Source organism: Pundamilia nyererei, unplaced genomic scaffold (assembly GCF_000239375.1).
Source record: "Pundamilia nyererei isolate P.nyererei 1_Seehausen unplaced genomic scaffold, PunNye1.0 scaffold00179, whole genome shotgun sequence".
In the NCBI taxonomy this organism is placed as follows: domain Eukaryota; kingdom Metazoa; phylum Chordata; class Actinopteri; order Cichliformes; family Cichlidae; genus Pundamilia; species Pundamilia nyererei.
Genome location: NW_005187580.1, coordinates 1186786 through 1208494, shown reverse-complemented (window position 1 = coordinate 1208494; position 21709 = coordinate 1186786). Strand labels below are relative to the sequence as shown.

The 21709-nt window shown below is 39.9% G+C and overlaps 2 protein-coding genes across 11 annotated transcripts in view; one reads left to right on the top strand and one right to left on the bottom strand.

Moving 5' to 3' along the window:
* ccdc177 (coiled-coil domain containing 177) overlaps positions 1-21709 on the top strand; it is a 78352-nt gene that overhangs the window by 21462 nt on the left and 35181 nt on the right. The window contains exon 1 of one of the 4 annotated variants that reach the window (XM_005746553.2): positions 16846-16869. The exons of the other annotated variants lie outside the window; for them this stretch is intronic. Coding sequence (XP_005746610.1) covers positions 16861-16869 — 9 coding nt within the window. The 5' untranslated portion in view covers positions 16846-16860. Of the gene's footprint in view, positions 1-16845; positions 16870-21709 lie in introns of those variants that run through there. 4 annotated transcript variants of the gene reach the window in all.
* Positions 1-21709, bottom strand: part of smoc1 (SPARC related modular calcium binding 1) — a 53426-nt gene that overhangs the window by 12649 nt on the left and 19068 nt on the right. For 3 of the 7 annotated variants that reach the window (XM_005746544.1, XM_005746546.1, XM_005746543.1), the window contains exons 2-10: positions 19882-20044; positions 19045-19116; positions 17049-17167; positions 16744-16843; positions 13830-13880; positions 13264-13311; positions 10412-10504; positions 9944-10024; positions 166-358 (exon numbers count right to left, since the gene is read on the bottom strand). In XM_005746544.1, the coding sequence (XP_005746601.1) occupies positions 166-358; positions 9944-10024; positions 10412-10504; positions 13264-13311; positions 13830-13880; positions 16744-16843; positions 17049-17167; positions 19045-19116; positions 19882-20044 (920 nt within the window). The remainder of the gene's footprint in view (positions 1-165; positions 359-9943; positions 10025-10411; positions 10505-13263; positions 13312-13829; positions 13881-16743; positions 16844-17048; positions 17168-19044; positions 19117-19881; positions 20045-21709) is intronic. The other 4 variants (XM_005746545.1, XM_005746547.1, XM_005746548.1 and 1 more) reach the window with 4 other exon arrangements.

Sequence of the window (21709 nt, the reverse complement as noted above, 5' to 3'; positions counted from 1 at the left end):
AAATTAGACAGATTATTGTTTTTAACACATTTCAGTCGTCCTGTTATTAGCATGTCAGTTATTCATATGATGGCAGACAGACATACATATCAAATCAATTAAAAACATCTGTAACTACTATAATAAATGATATTGTTTCTTTACGCGATTTTCTGATAATCTTACCTGGTAGAAGTTCCAGGAATGGGGCGTCCCGTGTCCACCAGAACACACCAACAGTAGCCTGTGGACTGGTGGCACTGGACGGCCTTGTAAAGGCCTCCAGGCCCACAGTCGGGGATGAAAATGGCCTCACGAGGATTCTGCAGAGCCTCTTCCAGAGCACTCTGTCTCTCCTGGTCACAAGAGGGAACTTTCTCTAAAAGTATTAGAAACACACTCAGTACAGGAAAATAACAGATTTGGGAAACCAAATACAGACAGCACATATACAAAAAATTACTACTACTAAATTAAAATGTGAAATATGTGGAACAGGGTTCTGGAAGTGTTCACTGCAAACCAGATGTTGGCCTCTGGTAACATTTTATGTGGCCTGTGAGCACAAAAAGGGAAAAAATCCATTAATGTGCATTTTATTCAGGACATAAATGACAATTAACAACGTAAAGCCTTATGTCCTGACCAGGCAATTTATAAATACAAACCAAAAGTTTTAATATGGGCATTTTCCAGTGAGACTCAGTCATGTACTGGCTGTACAAAGAATCAGTCACACAGTTCCTAGAGACCTGTAACCATCTCGTAACTACCGGTCATGAGGAAAATTTGTATTCTCCAACAGGTTGCAAATGGTTGCTGAGAGTTACTATGAAATTGATTGCTGTTCTGTTAACTCAGGTCTAGAAACGAGTCGGTGATTCCCACGGTAATCATCAGTCACTAAGGAAAAGTGTGTACTCCACGAGCAGTTGGCAAGGGGTTGCTAGAGGCTGCTGGAGGTCACTAACAGGTTGCTGTGGTCATTTGTAGTTTGGATGGAAAATGCTGACTTGTCTGCAAATATTCAACTTTTACTTTGAAGTGTGTTTCGGGTTTGCATTGCACTTTTTCCAAGTTTTACTACACCTTCAAGAATAAATGACATGTGTTTCAAGAGAAGTCAACATCGTCCATGCAAACTATAAGCAACCACAACAATTGTAAAACCAGCAACATCAAGCAATAACTTACCTACCAGTCGCAGACACACTTTTTTTTCGCAACCTGTGGTTATCAGGGTGTCACTGACAGGTTCCCTCTGAGACTCAGACCTAAATTAATGCCATTTTCACATGTGTGGTGACATATGTTGGGTGAGTGCGCCCTGCCCCTTTCTTGAATTCAGCTGCCATCCGGTTCTCCTGAGAATCAGCCACCTGACAGTATAAAAGCTAGGGAAGAGCTGCTTGGTCAGTATGTGTTAGGACCAGCCTTGAGAGTATTGAGCTATAGTGGTGTCTTGTCTGAGCTGTGACTGAGAGTTTATCTGGGGGTCATAGCAGTAGATATTACCGGACAGAGGTTTATGTAAGAAAGTAAATGTTCCATTCAGTCATTTGTTCTCCCAGCACCTTTGTGCAAAGTCTGTGTGAGCCCATGTTAAAATACTGCACAGCAAGCATGTGGATGCCAGGCATACTCCCTCCAAGCATGTTCCAGGGAGGCAATTGTCACTGTTTAGTAACAACATTGGGTTACGGAGAGATAGTCACATTCTTAACTGCAGATTTTTTTTAAAAATCAAATAGGTCTTTTGTTAAATCACCAATTTTTGACCACCCCAAGAGTAATGCCATTAGCAGCAAAGTTAAATTATGGCTTTACCCACCGCAGTCTTACATGTTTCTGCTCAAAAACAGGCCTCAACCCTTGAGAGATGCTCCTGCAGCACCTTGTCTCAGTGGATGAAGAATGTATTTATATTCACATCCATTTAATCCATTGCTCACTCTTAAGCCACGTCCAACAGAGCTAACTGCTGAGATGGTTACCAAGGTGATTAAGTGTGCTTTGGTTGCTGCAAATCCATTCTTCATTTTACATTCAAGTACGCTATGATGAAGCCTTAAGCAACAATAACAGAGCCACAGTGACTTTTCTTCAAGGTGGTGACATGTGGTGGTGTTTTCACATTAAGGGGCTGACTAGTGCCAAGACAGTGCCTGCAGTCTCAGCTTTTGCCACCAAAGCATAACAGCTGTATCACACAGCCCCTGCCTAATTCAGATCAGCATCAGAGAAGTTGAGCAGTGAAAACAGAAATTAGATTTCTGGTCTTTACATAATTTAAGACCATCCAATAAAAAGCAGGTTGTATTCAACTCCTTTACGTTAGCAACCACAATAGCAAATCAGTAGTTGTGAGCACTGCTCTAGGCATTTCAGAATCTGTTGCTGTTGATTTAAACATGTAGACATGGTGAAGTTGGCCTGCTTAAGCCCAAACCAAGCATCAGAATAGAGAAGAAAGGTTATGTGAATGTAGCATGATTGTTGGTGCCAGACCGGCTGCTCTCAGCATTTCAGATCTACTGGGATTTTCCCACACAACCATCTCTAGGGTTTGGAGAGAATGGTGAGGAAAAGAGAAAATATCCAGTGAGCTGCAGTCCTCTGGGAGAAAATGCCTTGTTAATATTAGAGGTTAAAGGAGAATGCCCAACCTGGTTCAAAATGATGGGACGGAAACAGTAACTCAAATAATGACTTGTCACAACAAAAGTATGGAGACGAACATCTCTGAACACGCAACACATTGAACCTTTTAGTAGACTGGATGCTACACAGGCTACCCAAAAATCTAAAAAAAAAAGAAGATTGAAAGAAAATTGCCTGGTCTGATGAGTATTGCTTTCTGCTGACCGTCATCTAAAATCCACAGACTTTCTGATTATTGCAGTTAACCATGACCATACCTTTGTGAACACTCCAATCATTTCTTGGTTTCTTGTACCTACAAATGGCCTCCACAGTCACCAGAGCTCATTCCAATAGAACAACCTTGGGGTTTTAGTGGATCAGGATGTGGTACGACTCATGCCAATATGGACCAGAATCTCTGAGTAACGTCCCCAGCAACATATACAATCAACATTAAAAACAATGAAAGCAGTACTGAAGGCTTTAAAAGGTCCAACCCATTACTAAGAAGTTGTACCTGACAGTAGCTTTGAAGTTTTTAAATTACACACATAATACCTTGTGTAACTCTTTTCTACATGGTTATAGACTCCCTCTCCTCTTTCCTACACCTGTATTTCAAAAGCAAATATAATGATACTATCATGGTCTTTTTACAAATTCACAATAACACAGAAAGCAGTGTTCTGGAACCTTAGCAGGAAATAATAATAAAAATCACAGTGCTGATTTAAAGGCTGACATTTAAATCATAATGCTGTGCTTAGAGTACAGAATATTATTGTCTGTTACAATGGCTGCTGTATCCATTTAGTCATAAAAACTTGTCTTTTTATGACTGAGACACATGACAGATCTACACTGGTCCCTGATCAATCACGGCTGCCATCTTTCACGAGATGCCTGATGTCACTGGATGGAAGTTCAGGAAAAGAGTGTAAACAGCCAATGGTAACCAGATAGTATTACGATACTGGCTGTCTTGTGTTTAATAGTTCCACCTAGCTACTCCAGCAATATTATTCATCTTTTGCTTTGCTTTGTTTCCAGTTTTGCAAAGCTGAGCAGGGGGGAAAAAGTCTAAACAGCTGGTGGAGCACTCTGTACTCACGTCAGTCAACTTTACAGAAGTGACAGAATTGTTTTGAGTCTTCCACAATTTTTCCAAGATGCAAGTCTTTCTGTGACACTGACTGACTGCTGTACACGATGCTCGCTTTCATCCCCAGCTTAAACAAGTGCCCTGCTTTGTCCGCATCACGCAATAATCAAGCTGATATCATGAGCGCAAAACTTTATAGGTGGCGTTTTGAGAACACTGGGTCATGAAAAACCTAGCATGTCATTACTTCTGTTTCTTTTTGTTTTGGCAGTGACTGTGTGCAAAACACAATACTCTCTTATCACGATCCATGGTGAAGTTAATAAAGGTGGAGATGACGGTGGTGGCAGGTTCAGCAGAAGGCCTGAGACCTAGCGGAGGAGAGTGGGAGGTGGGGAGGTCAGATTTCCTGAGCGTGGCTGCCAGCACAGAGCTAAACGTGTCCTTGCACTAAAGAACATTTTTTGTCCTGTAAGGACTCATACTCAAGTGTTCTTAGTGCTGTCCTCGCCAAGGTTCCTTCACATCCAAATTATTTAGCACTGTTTATTATACAGAGGTTATGCTGGCGCCAGGCACTAGGATTCCCAAAAGAAAATTGTTTTTGTACATATAAATGGAAAAAGGCTGGATGCTTGCAATGTAATCCTTTCAGTTTTGTGTGGACATGAAATTCAATCAACGTCGTCCAGGCCTGCCTTGGATATCTGCATTTCTGCTCTATTTATTTTTTGTTTTTGTTTCTTTTTCAATTTTATTTCCCTTCCTTCGACAGGAACTGAAAGACAAGAAACACAAAACCCTCAGAAAACAAATATTGTAGTTTGGGGAAAAAAATGAAACCCACACAAGTGGAAGTCAGGAACAGTTGTAACAATGTGATCATTGTTGTTGTGATTTTCTTCAGGGCAAATTGATAATGAACAAAAGATGGCTGTCTGCAGTATCTTTGATAACACGCTTGCCCCATTTTATACGTCTCACTTTGGCCATTGTTACTGAGGCTCCAGCCTTAGCAAAATAATTTTTAATCTCCTTTTTTTCTTTATTCCTATGCTTGTTGTGACCACCCTCACTTTCTCAGTCCTTTCCTCCACTCCTCTACATATTTTTCTTTCTTTTTCTTTTACCCTGCTTCCCTCCATCCTAATTCCTCCGTCTTTAAACCTGCTCTCCCCCCTCCGATTGCTCTCTTTTTCACTTCACTTCAATGGCTTTCAGCTGTTGGGTAATCACTGCAACATTGTCTGCCTTCTCTGCAGTTAAGATGGCAGAAATGTTAGTAATAGAGGAACTCTGTGAGGATGTATATAGGTGCATGTGTTTGTCTTTACAACACAACAAAAGCATTGAGATGATAGAGACTCATTAAAAAGATGGTGTAACTTTTGAACACATCAACCGAACAGCCGAAACCTGTTGCTGTGCACACTTATTGCCCTTTAAAGTTAAACAAGTGTATCCTGCCCTCTTGCATGACATGTAAATGGGATTACAAGAAACAAAAGTCTTTTTAAGACTGCAAATGTTTAAACAAAATCATGCGCATTAATGACATGATCGCATTATATCCCTTCAGCATTTTTGTTTTTCTTTTGTTTGCTTCACCACAAGAGAGGAGTGGTGGTTTGTAAGTTTCTGCTTCTCTGTACACTTTTAAAAATGAGCTGCATGACAGAGCGCTTCCCCCTGCTTGCAACATTTGATCAACAGCACGTCAAAGTCTGGCAACACAGCATCTGTTTGAAAAATGGACCTTGCTTTGCTTTGCCTAAGCAAACACATTTCACTAGCACAATCTCCACATCTCTCTAAATCAGAATTATTGAGTGTCCAGAGACAAAGCCTGTAAATGAATAACGCAGTTTATGTGCATGCGGGATGTCTGCTCCATTAGGACTCAGGTTATTTCACTTTGTATTTAAAGAGAGGTAGGTTTAAATAAGGATTGTTGTGCCAAATCTTCTCTGCTTAGAAATGATTTTATCCAGAAGTTAATAAAGCAGTTTGTCAGTATAAGGAGCCCTGCCAGCCTCTGCCCTTGTCCTAGAGTCAAGTGGAGAAATTGCCTGGTGGGTAGAGAGATTTATTCGCTGTCTCTTCCCTTTCGCGTGCCAAATTGTCTGAGTGAGTGTATGTGTATGAATATAATACAACAATATATCACCTTGCTAGTACCCATTTGGACAGCTTTTGCCTTTAGAACTGCCATGATTATTTTTAATTTATTTTTGATCTGTGCTGACTGGACAGCGTCACAAAGTTGCTCCAGATTTGTGACCTGCACATCCACGATGTGTATCTCCTGTTCCACCATATGGAGTTACGCTATTAGAATGACATCTGGTGACCGTGGAGGCCATTTTGAGTACAATGGACTCACTGTCATGTTCAAGAGACCAGTCTGAGATTATTTGATGTTTGTGACATGGTGTGTTATCCTGCTGGTGGAAGCTTTTGAAGATTAATAAACTGTGGTCATAAAGTTAGGCTGTGGCATTTAAATGATCAGCTTGTACTTTTTTTTCTTGGTTAAATGATTATAAAAATTACAAAATTGTTAGAAAATTCTAAAGACAGAATGGATCCATGAATGAAGTATGAGAAAGGGCAGTTTTTGCAGTGAAGAAGAATGGGGTTTTAAATCTTTTTAGGGTTTTAATGTTTTCAAAACATGTTAAAAAGGAAGAAGGCAAAGCATTAAGGATATTAACAAAAGACAAACAATGGACTTTTTTTTACTAACCAATCAGAAGACACGCTGTGATTGTGTATGGTGGAGCAAACAAATTACAAATTAGTTATTTAATTTATTGATTTCCTTCTTGAGTTATCGCATTCACAAGATTTTCAGAAGACTTGACCTCTGACCTTAACCTTCAGGTTGATGCTACTGCAATTCAAATCCAGCTGAGATTTTTAGTAGATACACCTTTGGCATCAATTTGAAACTCTTATATCGCCTCGTTCTCCAGTTACAGCATTGACAAACATGGGCGTCAACGGCACCCACACCTCCAGCTAATGACAACGGTCCGAGAGCCTTTTACGGCTGATGGGTAAAAGTGATAGATGTGTTTTTGTTCCTTTGTTGCCACAAAGTCTTGTAGCTAAAAGAATTTGTGACTGAGGGACGATCTTTACATTGTTGAGGTATTTTTTCCTGTTTTTTTTTTTTGGGGGGTTTTTTTGGCAGATAAAATGCACATGCAAAATGTGACCTCTGCCTTAAAAAGTACCAGCAAACAATGCTACAGCTGCCACTGTTAATGGAAGAGATGCTATCAGTACCAACCTGCTTTGCAATGAGGTAAAGTCACTACATTTAGAAGTCCTGCCCTCTCATGTTAAGTTTATTTCACCCCTAAACTGAGAGTAGCTTTTTCACTTATTGTAATATTACTAATACTTAAAGTAAAATATACTTATTTTACTTTATTGTATTTATTTCAGTTTTTACCTAATTAATTTTTCATACTGTATTATATGTAAGTTATATGCCCTTCTACATATTTCATATATGTTTGTTGTGAACTTTGAACTGCTATAACAAAGGAGTTTTCCCACCAAAACAAAATATATCTTACCTCTTCTTTTCTTTATCTGAAATGTACAGTAAGCTACATGGACAGTATAATCAACATGTGCAAAGAATTGTGAATGCTGGTATCTCAAAGTACAATAAAAAGTTATTTTTTTAAATAGGTAACATTGTAACATAAGAAATAATTTATATTGTGGATATTTTGTAACGTAACAAGTACTCTTAAAAGTAACATTACCCAGCACTGGTAACTAGCTCATTAAATTAAAGAATTACAAAAGAGCCAGTGCACTTAAGAATGTAAGCAGAAGAAGTGTACTGATACAAGTTTTCAAGAACAAGGATGTTGTGCAAAACTGTTGTAGCTATAGAGGGATAACGCTGAAGCTAGGTTAAGATCAGAATTCATGAGTATTGGTGAAAAAGTATAAAGAAGGTCAAAAGGAGTTACACAGTGTTCTTGCTGATCTAGAGAAAGCATATGATGCCAAGAGAAGGGCAGAGAGGGTGGTGCTGGACATGTAAGACAGCGGTGAGGTGTGGGGTGGGAATGACAGATGGGTTCAGAGTGGGGATGGGATTACACTGGGGATGACACTGCCTGACAGATGAGGTCAGGCAGGAATTTCCTTGACTATGATGTTATGATCTGTGGTGAGAGTAGGGAGCAGATGGAAGAGAGCCTGGAGAGGTGGAGGTATTCTCTGGAGAGAAGAGGAATGAAAGAAAGACAGGATACGTGTGTGTGACTGAGAGGGAAACGGGTGAAAAAGTGAAGGAGACCATTTTAAATACCCGGGGTCAACCATCCAAAGCAACGGACACTGCACAAGAGAGGTGAAGAAGAGAGTGCAGGTGGGGTGGGTGGAGAAGAGTGGAGGGGGTGATTTGTGATAGAAGGATAGCATGAAGTGTAAAAGGGAAGGTTTACAAGATGGTAGTGAGACCTGTTATGATGTATTTTTTGGAGATGGTGGCACTGACAAAGAGACAGGCAGAGCTAAATATACGGGATGGACAAGATTAGAGAAGACAGACAAACTTAGCGAGGAACGGTTGTGATGGTTTGGATGTGTGCCGACAGGAGGGATGGTGGATATATTGGACAAAGGATGTTTAATATGGAACTGCCAGGCAGGAGGAAACCAGGAAGACCACAGAGAAGAGATTCATGGATGAAGTGAAGGAGGATATGAAAAGGGCTGGTGTGGCAGAGGAGGATGGTTGGGATAGAATGAGATGGAAGCAGACGATCAGCTGTGGTGACCCCTAAAGGGAGCAGCCAAAAGAAGAAGAGGTTTAAGTACACTTCCTCCAGTAACTGTTATTTGCTTTCCAACTTTAAATTAGGCACAGGCACACAATCTCCTTTGACAACACACACAAACACACACGCGGTTTGCAATCACATGCAGATGTAGACACACACACACACACATCGCTCATGCCTCAAATGTGATGACATCTCCCCCTCACTCGGCCTTGTCGCTTGTCCTTTGAGGACACCGGATGCTAATTTGAAACAGGAAGCTGGTGTTTCCACAGAAGTTTCAAAGAGCTGTCACAGCAAATACCTCTTAGATAAAATACACCCCTCAATGCTGACCACAGTTTCCCCTGCCACATCACCATCATTCATAATCCCAGGAAACCCCAAGGTACAATCAAGTATTTGTATGCCTCATTGTTTGCAGCGTAGCATGTAAAATCAGATTTTGTGGTAAATGGCAGACAAAAAGGTTTAGGATGAAAGAAGAGTTGTGAGATTACATAGATGCCTCAACAATATTTAGATGCAAAATACTGAGGTGTGCAAGAAGACGGGCAGACAAACTACTGGTGAGATGTGGTGAATTTTTTTCTTTTTTCCTTTCTGTATTTTACCGGCAAAAACTACGGGGCTTACAAGTCTGCAAGCTTCCACATCAGTTTTCATGGGTATTTGATTTCCTGAAAGTCTGATTAAATCATAAATGCTTTTTTAAACACTCGTGGAAACATTATAGCTCAACACAAACACAGTAAGTGCCTGATTTGCACTTTTTCCCCCCATTTTTTCCATCTTTAGGAGATACAGTCTGAATGAAAGATTTATTATTGAAGAAAATAGACTGTTTTTAGACTTTTGAAGATTTACATCAACCCATATATATCAGCTAACCAATATATCCATCTACTCCTAATACACATATGCTCACACAGGCCACACTTCATTCACTCCTCGACTTGGTACAGCCATCAAACCGCCCAGAGTTTAGTGGACACGTCAAGGCGTAATTAAAAAGGAGACAGAGAAAGCTAAACAAATTACACCAAAGGAATGAAACCACAAAACATAACCCTGGCAGTGTAGGTCTGTCTTCAAGTTAAAACAGATTACATTTCATGGCAAGCTGGTGGTTTTGAAACTGGTTACACCGGAGCCACGTTTATATATACTTTCTTTAGGGTTCTAGCAACTTCTCTGATACAGCTTTCATATCTTCCAAAGGTCAGTATGGCTAATTATTTAGCCTGAGTATGTAAAAAGTGTGGCAGATCTGAGTTTATCAGCATCCAACAATGCTATATTTTAAGGGCTTCACGCACACAAACTTGCAAATTAATGCATACCCCTAATGCCTTTATTTTAGAGAATATGTGTAGAATAAGCAGAAAATTTTTCTTTCACTCACCTGGTTTCCTGGAAGAGGAGCTGTTCTTTTTGTTCTCCTTGTAAACCAGCTGTTTTATCCATAGTGTTGGAGCAGTTATCTCTGCAGCGACAGAATGACAAGTTCTAGACAAATAGCTTTCACACATTTAGGTGATCTCGAGAAAATTTTACACACAGCCGTGCTTTATTTAACCTCACCAGTAGCTACTTATTTGAAAAGCAACATGCACAGCCAAGCTTTGCCCACAAAACCAAAGCTAAAATTGCATCCAAGATCCCAGTTTTTCCAAAAATATCAAATGTATCATTTGGTATTTTAACATCTGGCCTTTTCCATTTGATGTAATGGTGCATTCTTAAGACATGGGATGTAAGCACACAAAGGAGCAATGCTGTCAGCTGCCTTTAAACCTATGAGTCATTATAAATATACCGTATGCACACTAATTATCTAAGCGACTGTGTAGGAGTTATTGAGGAGGCTTACCATCACCCTCAGGGGGGACATGAGTCTCCATGGTGGGTGTGGGCTTGGAGCCATCATCTGGGTTAAGGGTGAGAAAGAAACGGAAAGAGACTACTATTATTGAGGTTAATACAATCTACTCTCCAGAACTGTTGAATGGTTGGGATTTGCACATGGCCCGGCCAAGACAGACAGACAGACAGACAGACTGAATAATATAGAAAGGAGAGAGAGAGAGACAAACACCCACATGTGGTCCTGCACACATGCATCAATAAATCATCCTCACACCAACATGATCAGCTGCACATTTAGCACACTCACTCACACTCGCAGTGTAAACCACACACCCAGACACTCACACGAGGAGGACACCGCTCCTCAGGACAAATGCAGTGCAGATGTAGCATCAGAAAGCTGCATCCACAGTTAATGCAAAGAGGTGAAACTGTCTGTGTCGTCATTCTTAATTGTCAAATTATGTTGTAATGTATCGCTAGGAAGTAGGTCAACTGGTTAGTCCGCCCAAAAATGTTTGTTTTTGGTGAGATCTCAAGTTCCTTGAATGCATTAAAATTTGGAAATAATATACTCATGGATGTCCAGGGAATTTACCAAAGTGAATTCGGTGATGGTCTCATCGTTAGTTTACAATCACGTCACGCTGGAAAATTACTCCTTCACACCTTGGTTAAGTAGAAGGATATATAACAAAACCAGTTTAAAATGGAATCACACGAGTTTTTACAAAAATAATACGAGGTCATTTATTCTCCCAAGCAGATACGCATCACTCAAGCATCATCCTCGGGGCAAACTTTTATGTCTTCAAAACACATGAAGTACTAGATAATTAACTGTCTCGGACACTAAAATAAAAAACACTAATAAGCCACAGAAGAATCTTATTAAGCAATATTTTCCTCTTTTTTCCTTTCGTAAAATATGCCAGTGTAGAAGGAGACTTAGAAGTTGTCGTGACTCCCTTGTTTTTGGCAGATGCAAATATGTAGCTCACTTTAACTACTAACCAAAACTACAAGTAATAAAATTGAAGATCACAATATAAACGTTTATTCTTATTCATTACAGTTAAACACTGGTAAAATATTTGTGTCTCTGCTCCCACACTGAGGGCCAAATAAACTGCTGTCTTCAGTTTTCTTGGTAAATTATTAACTAAATATTTGACTTTCCTCCCTTAAACACAGTAAATTCTGGCAATGCTAAAGTTCATATGGGTATAACAAAAATACAACAATTTAACTGTTAAGCAAAAACTAAAAACATTTCAAGTCCGTTTTTTTACATTTATAGATGTGATTATAAAGTTTTGCAACTCTGCCTATTAAAGATTCAAGAATGCTTTCTGGAAGTCCCCCTCTGTTATCACATGAAGACTTTTGAGTTTGCTATGTAGCCCACAATCGCACACTGTTTCAAAGTGGCAGGTGAGCAAAGCTTTTATTGGCGAGGTGAAAATACTCCTGCATTTCAATTCACTGTGAGCATGTGCACAGTGCACACCTAATCTTTTCCCTCTGTGCAATATAGTAGACCTCCATGCTGTCAGTCAGATCCTATCAAGGCAAATTCAAACCCTGTGAATGATGAGCATGGTCGTGACTGTCATTTGCTGCCTTTGGATGGAAATTTCTGTCAAAAACTGCTGTTTGGTCTCAGGAGCCAGAGCCCCAGCTCTCATTCTCCACTATACTCTGCAGTGACGTAGAAGTTGATAGTTTGCTCCCTACAAAAGTCTAAAGTCCATGTTTATATACCCCTTGCAGTTAGAGTAGAACTGATTTCTAAAAACTGCAGCTGCATTGAAAGTAACCCAGGGGCACCAAAGAGGGTGACCTTGTAGGGAAAACTGGTAAAATTTAAAGTAGCTAAGCTTTTAGGTAGAGTTGCAAAACTTTAAAGGATCTCATGTAATGCTGTGAATTGAACTGCCTAGAATACTCACCCACATGCGGTATTGTAGCATCTGGAAAATTCCTTGGGAAATAATTCAATCAAAAGCAAACAACAGAGAAACTTTGATTGGAGATAAACACTAACGTTAAGTTCTTAAATCAGATGACATGTCAGTAATGTTAAAGAACCTGAGGTCAAACTGACCTATTCAGGTTGAACTGTAAATAAAATGCAGTAGTCACTGGGTCGGTCTTGGTGTAAACCCAGGTGAAACAAAGAATGAGCAGCAGCGTTTTTGTTTTGTTTATTAAATATCTCTCTTAATTTACCATATATGAGAAGTCTATGTGTCTATGCTTATCACACTGCTAGAGTGTGATAAGCATGTCAAAATAACCTGTAACTTACTGCAATTGTCAAGTGGTGTGAAACGGCATCGGCAGAGAAGCTTCGAGAGACTGCCCACTTTTTTCAGTTTAAAGAAATTCCTTAAGATCTGTTTTCTGTGAGATTTCTGAAGCAAAGACCGATTTTTAGAGGCTCAGTAGAAAGTCTCCTCAGTGTTTCTTTAATTTCTTGAATTAATTCTATAATGTTCCATATTTTATCATTCCTGGAGGGTGGGGAAAAAAGCATAACTTGAGCAAAACCAGTCAAGATTTTGGACAGATTTGTTAAAACTGCTATGGTTAAAGATGAACTGTCACTTGAGGGATGCATTAGACAGTGGTGCATATATTTGAGATCTTTATAACAAATTCAGCATCATTTGCATCCTATAAAAGGGGGGAAACATCTCTTGGTGTTGTTTTTAGATTCCCTTTAACAGTGAAGGCCAGTACGTGTAAGTTTGTGTTCTTCACAAATGTTGACTTTGCATGGATCACATGGAGTAAAATCAGGTCAAAACACTTTTAGGGTACATGCACACATAACAGCAGATCACAACTCACCTTTTCTATCTGTGTTTGGTGGCCCTGGTGGCTTATCAGTTACTGACCCTGGGAAGAGGAAGAAACAGTGTAAACCAAAGACTAGACAGTAACAGCCAGTAAAGTTACATTTAAAGGATTTGTCTTCAAAACTGTTTTTTGTTTTTTGTTTTTTTTTTTGAGCTGGTAAAATAAAAAAAAATTACCAACTTACAGCAAGTAAATATGTTTTTATTTCTTTTAAAACAGTCGACACAGGAAACATCAGAAAATTCCAGCACTCCTACTGATTACCCAATCCACTGGTGTCTCTTCTTTTGGTTAGGTGGACGAGTACATATTGTTAGTACTATGCATAATTTTAATACAGACCAACGCAAAACTGAATGATCTGCTTCATCTGTGGAAATTAAACATGAAAGATTCCAAGTTCTAAATGTCATTCTTGTTTGGTGCATGCAGGTATTTGGTGTCATGCGTGGATGCACGGAGGGCAGGGCAAAATTAAATGGTGCAACCAATTACAATAGAAGAGAAAAATGGGAGATTCTATTTTAAGTTAAAGCAACTAGAAGGAAATTTACTACCTGACAATCCACTTGTCCCAGCATGAGTTCCCATAAATTCACGGAAGTTTCCTGCAAATGTATGCGAGATGATTGATTTGGGTCACAGTAGACAGGTGCATCTGAGCATGTCAAAGGTTATTTGATTGGGAAGGGGCAGATGAGCTGGGCATGTACTGTTAAACTTTAGTATCCGGAGACACCAGTGGGTTTATTGTGCCCAGATTCAGGCACCAGTGTCATACATACCTTTGCAAGAAACAATGAAGATATCGAATCTTATGCAGGACAGAAAGGAGACAGGTAGAAATTGTGTTGTGCAATAAACTACATTTCAGGATTTTAAAAAGAGTGTATTTAAACACGATTACACGAGAATGCACTTTCCAACCTTTGCTAAGTGTAACTGCTTTTAATTAATCTGTTATCTAGACTCAAGTGTCAACTTTATTAGTGCAACTCGCTGGTATCTACAGACTGTGAAGCCATTTGAGTGCATTGTCATGTTCAAGAAACCAGTTCAAGATGATTTGAGCTCTGTGACATGGCACATTAATGCTTTGGAAGCAGCCATCAGGAGATGGTTAGACTGTGGCCATAAGGGGATTTATATGGTCAGCAAAAATAATTAAGAGAGGGTGTGGCATTTAAACTATGGTACCAAGTACCAGTTAGTATCAAGGGGCCTAAAGTGAGCCAACAAAATATCCCCAGCACTTACACAAATAGGGAAGAAGGACGCTTTTATGTTGTTTAGACCAAATTCTGACCCTATTATCTAAATGTCGAAGCAGAAATCAAGCAACACTTTTCCAATCTTCTGTATGAATTACAGTCTGTTTCCTATCTTTCCAGGCTGACAGGAATTGCACCGAGTGTGGGCTTCTGCTGCTGTGGCACATTTGCTTCAAGGTTAAAGGTGTTGTACATTCAGAGATGTTCTTCTGCATACCTTTGCTGTAACAGCAGGTTATCTGAATTACTGCTTTCTTATCAGCTTGAAGCGGTCTGGTCATTCTCTTCTGACCTCTGGCATCAACAAGGCCTAGAGAATTGCCACTAAGTGGATATTTGTTCTTTTTCAGACTATTACCTGTAAAGCCAAGAGATGGTTGTGCCAGAAGTTTCAGAAATCCTCAGACTAGCCCATCTGGCACAAACAATCACCTTTCTGCTTAATTCTGATGCTCCTTTTTAATAACATCAGCCAGTCATTTTGACCATGACTACACGCCTATATTCACTGAATTGCTACCATGTGAGTATACTGTATATCTAACAAAATGGCCAATCAGTGTATTTTGTATTTTTGGATTGTCAGAATGTCGTAGTTAAAGATATCATCCAAACTGACATCTTCACATTGCTTATTTTGTCAAACCAATCATCCAGAACAGATTTATGTCATATATGAACAGTAAAGCTCCAAATCCTGTAAGTTAAGGAACAGAACAAGCAAATAGGATTTGGTGCAGCTCTGTTTTGGAGCAAATTCATTTTTTGCACCAAAATAAATTCATTTCAGTCTAATGTCTCTCCCTGAGTTGGCTTACAGGGGTGAAGTAAAAAATGTTTTGCAAACATTGCAAAGTGATGATGTTTGAGGAAACAGAGCCTCACGGAAAAAAGCACCAAGAATTTTCTGCAGCGTTAAACACAGAAAAGTCACAAAACTTTCAGGACCACATGTTTTGTGTGGCTGCACAAATTAATTTGCTGTCACTTTCTGTTGTGAAGGGTGAACTGAAAAATGAAGTATATGCGCCATTAAAAAAACGCATCTGGTGCAGAGAACAATAGAGCAAAAAAATTATAATTAGAGCTACTTTGTCATAGCATACCTTCATAAATTGGAAAATCAGTAAGGTGAGGTTTTATTGTTGTAACGGGTGGATGGAAGTATGATCAATTTGTGAAGTTTTCTTCAAAGCATCAAACAGAAAAATGTGGCACAAGTTAGAGAGACAGAAAAGAGAAAGCACAGCAGATTAGGCAGATAGAGATCGATCAAGGAACTGAAGAGAAAAAGAAAAGGGGAGGTTTGGTTGGGGGTGCTTTGTCTGCTGAGCAGTTTCAGAGGGGCATGCGACCACTTTCACCGCACTTTCCACACAAAATTTGCACCATATGCTCTAGTGGCTTTGCAATCCAGCTCTGGCAAAGATCGCTGTGTATTATCTTCTGAGAGAAAATGATGGTGATTATCATAAAGTGTTCCCATCCAGGATGAGTGTGCAGAGCCCCGTTTGCTCTCTCTCCTCCAGCCTGCTGAGAGCACTTAGAGGTGGGGGGAGAGTTTGAGTGCCGAGAGGCCCCTGCATGTATGGCCATTAGCCTTCTCGTTGACCTTGCACCTGCTGTAAGCCACATGACATTTAATACACATGTGCCCATAGAATGGCTCGACATTTACAGACAGACCTTTTGTAACTGTCATCCAAATGCTGTGTTCACTCTTTATCCTCCATCAGGACTGGCAGGCTTCCTGAACATCATTTATAAGTTTAACTCTACCTCGGATGTGTCCAGTAGTATCCTAAAATTATATAAAGCCTTTTGAAAAAGAATTATTGCCAGATGTTTTTTGAATTATGAAAACTAGTTCACTTCCTAAAATGATTGACTGGCCCCAAAACCCAGCGACTTGGCTTCCAAGCACGCTTGCCTGCAAGATCCAGCAAACATAGCCACCACTATCATGTCTAAAAGCTTATTTTTCTGTTTTTCATACCAACAAGGAATTGTCAGGAAACATCCAACCAACTCGGATGCTTTGGTCATGCAGACTGTTAAAAATTCTCCGAAGTAGAGCTGTTCAGGTAACACAAATAATTAACCATCACTCGTATGTGCGGTAATACAACAGATGTTTTAAGATGATTTGGAAAAGCTCCTCATCAACAGGTTACCAACTTGATTCCCCCCTGTTTAGTACCTGAACACACTGGGGTCCTGTTGTGCACAGAGGAGCCACTCACTGGCTTGCCATCACTGGTAACACACCAGCAGTAACCGGTCAGAGTATGGCACTGGACCTGCAGAGGCAAGACACATGGAAGAGGTAAAACACATGAGAGTGTAAATAAAGAACAGGGGGTGGACTTTTCTGTCAGTGAAGAAAAAGCTCAATTTTGGGGTGATCTGAAGAGGGGGGGTACACATGAGACTAATGGAAAGAGAAAGATGAAGCGTGAAAGATTTAAAAGGGAAGGAAAAAGCCGCGGATGATTGGATACGGACCTGGGCAAATGTTCCATCTTCATTGCATTCTGGGATGAACATGGACTCTGAAGACTGAGGTCTTCTGGCTTGCTCCAGAGCCTGGTTCCTCTCAACACGACACTTGGACTGTCCTGCATCTGAAACGTATTGAAAGGACCTTCTGTTCTCAAACACTGCATACAAACCTCCAGCACTGTTTTTATGTACTGAAGACACATGTTCTGTGCCAGTAACACTCTGCTCACACAGTTTACTGCTGTGCCTTGCTCAAGGGCATGTTTTGACAGGATGGGAAAACAAACATAATTTTATTACTTTCTTCTCAGTTTTGATTTTTAATCTGACCCTTAAAACACTTAATCAAACTTTCAGCGTGTGGTTTTTCACAAATCTGAAAAAAAAAGCTCCAACCATAATAAACCTGCAGGTAGCTCAACTCTAGAGGAGGCTTTTAACAGTCTTCAAAAATACTAAAACAACACATTCCTCAACACTGACCACTGCTAGTGCCAGATGTAGGCTATGGATACTTCATTGTTAGTGCTGAGGAGTGCGTCATGTACTCTACATGGATATTTGGAAATGTCAGTGGAAACTGTTCGTGCAGCACCGATGAGCTTGTCCTGCTCTCGGGGCACAGAGATGGAGGTGGCTTTAAAGGTCAGAGAATGAAGTGGGCTTCACACCAGCTGTTCACTGGTTCAAACTCCCGTCAGCGACTACTGTTTTTATTGCACTCAAAAATCCTGTGGACCTGAGTTCATGTTCAACCGTTCATGTATACACAGTCACACCAGGGAGCTGACCAGTCGACCACAGTCCTCCACTTTTAACAAATATTTTCCCTGGATAAATAAAAGTTTGAAAAAGTCATCTCTGGACCTGAGTAGAGACAGACATGATGTCTCCTTTAAGTATAAAAGACTGACAGGGCCAAAATAGGGTGGTGATGTCACTGAGGAGGACAGCCATGCATGAATTTATAAATGAGACTTGTATTGTAGAGAAAATGCAGATAGAATATTGTAGTGAGAGACATAAAAGCAACCCCAAAATCCAACCTGAATACGTCTGATTTATGTAAATGTAAAAAGAAAGTCGAGCCCAGCAGTCGTTTGCAGGTTGTCGTCTCGTGCTTGTTAGCTGTAACAAAGCCGAAACACAGTGTGTGGACACAGACAAATCTCCCTTTGAGAGACTTTGAATGATGACCTCATGCATAATGTGTTGATTTTAAAGCTAAATAATGAATAAGCAGGTCTGCCGGTTGAATCAGCCACAGCTTTGTGCTTGTTGTTGTTTGCGGTTGTTTGTTGTACTTGTTAGCAATTTATAAGCCTCGTATTCAAATTAATCTGTTGTGTTTAATCTGAATCTCACGCACATTTCAACCAGACTTTGCCTGGCTTTGTCGTTGTAAACAAGGATTGGTTCACAAACTGCCTGCCTAAATAAAGCAGCATTTTCATTACAACAGAACAGGCCTGCTGCATCTGCAAAGACTGCGTGAGCTTTGCCCAGCTTTCCTTCCCTTGGCACAACACTGGTATTATGAAACAAAGCCACATATTACCACACAAAGGGAGTCAGATTCACTCCAAAAATGGATTTAGTCGTACTGCTGTTTTTCTAATGGATAGAAGGGGGTCTGGAAAAAAGGGGGCTACGATGCCCGGTTCCAATCTTGACTTTAGACTTATCAATCTCTGCCGTTGCTGGGTGGCTGGCATCCAGAGACTGAGGAAGTGTGTGAGCCTGGTCTGTAAAAACTTACATAGCTACACAGAGGCAGAAAATTAAAGACATCTTCTCATTTAGTTCCACTTTTCCCAGACTTTGAGTTGTGGCCACAGGCTGCAGTTACTTAAATATGCTATTTAAGATTCTAATAAATAAATTTTATTGCTTTTTTCATTTTTATTTTATTGCTTTTTCAGTGGCCATATTAGGTTATGATGAATTCTAAAACTGCATTTTAGGTTGTGTGCGGTGTTTAAGGTGTCACAGTTCTTACCTTTGAGCTCCACGTCTCTCCCTTCAGATATAGCAGTTGGTGCTAGAGCCACTGGCAACACCCAGTTTTTACCTGAATGACAAAAAGGTCACAGAGTCTGTGTGGTTTTGGCTGTTGATGCTCTTTTTTGTACTCTTTCAGGTACTATTTAGAGTCGAGTACAATACAAAATCTCTGCACACCTTAATGAGCAACAGGTGTGACAAGGAAAACTTAAATAAACTTAAACTAAATTAAAATCTATTAGAATATTTCAAAGTATCAAAAGTCTAAAAGTACAAATCCAGCTGTATTGTTTTGACATTTCAGACCAATGCAAACTATCTACCATGGCAATGCTATAGTACACCATGTGTTTTTAGGGTGATTTTCTTTTTGATCCATTTCCTCTCCAGCCCTAGATACAGATTCAGAAAATGAGCAAAGCATCAGTATAGGTAGGCCAAGTTAACCTCAACTGCAATCCCACAGGTCAGCTAATCTTAGTACAGAGTCAGTTCTTTTATCCAACCTAAAGTTGCTATGCACCTGCAAGCTGCTTTGCAACCAACCTTCATCCCAACACCTCTCATTAGTGCTGTGTCTGACTTATTATTGTACCTGTTGTGTGCCCGTTGATGTATGTAAATGCATGTATGACTTTTACTGATAGCTGTGGACTGTAATGTGTGAGAAATGGATTGTGAAAACACAGACATCAGGAAAACATTCATGTAAACATCATCACTGTTTACATTTATAAAAAAAACTGATGAATCCTACATCTCAATTTTCTTGAATGCACCCTGAAAATAGCTCCGTGTATCTGCACAGAGTTGACCAAAGTTTAGCTCTCACCTCGACACCGGCCTCTGTGTGCTAATGTGAGTGTCTTATCTTTGCAGCGCGCCTTCTGCAATTCACAGTTGCTGTCATAGCTCCGCCCGTCTGAACCACACACCGGCTTCCCCGTCCGTGAGCAGGTGATCCCACAGTCCCTGTCTCTGTCTCCAATCAGCCACTGCAACAACAAATACAGCAACATGTTAACATAACACTGGTGCAATACACATTTAACTCACTTCAGATTTTATATAATGGGACAGACACATTTTGAGATTAGGGACTTTGGAACTTTTTTGTCATCCCTTGAAAAATTGGTTTGTTCTTACTTTTTGGCGTCTTCTCTTTCTAGCTCCCCTATGTCTGAACAAAGGCAGCATTCAGCTGAATCTGAGGTTATGCCAAACTAACGTACAAATTGGACTCACGGGTCACTTGCCTATTTTGCTCAAAACATTTCTGTTTTCTCAAACACTTGTCAGCTGCTGCCTTGCTTCTTTTTTTTTTTTTAAGCCGACGTGACAAGATTGTTTTGCACTGAAGCTTGACCTAGAGGCTAATTTATGTAATTGATCTTTGGCTGAAGACAGGTTCAACCTTGATTAAGTTTCAAAGTAGCCAAACCATACTCTCCAATAGGAATCTTTCTTCCCCTCTCCCAAGATCACTCATGATCTATTAGTGAGTCAATTATACTGTACTGTTGGAACACGGCCTTCTTTCTGACAGCAGTAATGGTCCTTGGCATTACAGCTGCCTCAGATATATTTAAGCTCTAAAGGATTTCAGGGAGTACAAACTTTGCCAGAAAGATGGAGTTTTGTGTTAGTGAGTGGAGAGAGTAGGTGTGTACTGAGCAGCAACAGAGTCCTCTGCTATGAGAAGTGTCCCAGTTGTGTACCTGAGCCAACTCTTGTTGAAATTATTTTCAGTATTCCAACATGAAAACACAAGAAGCAACTGTGTCATCTCGCTAGTGATGATTATGCTTTTTTTTATTCTAAACATGTGTTTTATAAAAGGTAAAAAACAAACAAAAAGAAAATAAAAATATCCTGCAGATTAAAACTTTTATCAAATGTGTTTCATACCCAAGGTCTCAAAAGTGACTAGAAGAGATCTAGTTGAATCCAACAGAGCATCAAGAGCAGGTACTTTACCAAAAAAAGGACACAGTTTTCCAACCTTCACTTGCCAACTCATATCAGACAATCTGAGGCCATTTGCGAAGTGATCTACATTGAGCTTTCATGCTTCTCTCATTGTAACCTCCCCCCCACCCCCTCCTGGCCCCAGCCTCCAACTTCAAAACGTTTTGTTTTTTTTATTATTTTGAAAAACATTAAAAAATGTTGCTTGGAGACAGATTTTCTCTGAACGTCTAATCAGAAAGACATGAGCAAAGGGTACATTGTAACTAGGCCAAATTTCTGATGTCATGAATGAGCTGGTAGACAACTGGATCTCATATACACACCAGACGTTTTCATCAAACATACTCTAAACTCCTCTGTGGCTTTGAATTAGTGTTACTCTTGTTATCAAGGAGTGAGAACCCAACACAATCATCATCTCTGAAGTCTGTAACTTTCTGTTTATTCTGCCTTTAAAAAAACAAGAAACTGCCAGTACAATCAGACTTGAAATATTTTCTATTGACAACAGCTTCCTAGGAATTTTGACTTATGTATACCTTAACCTTAATCTATTCTAGATGACCTGTATTTATATAGCGCTTTACTAGTCCCAAAGGACCCCAAAGCGTTTTACACAACCAGTCATCCACCCATTCACACACACATTCACACACTGGTGATGGCAAGCTACATTGTAGCCACAGCCA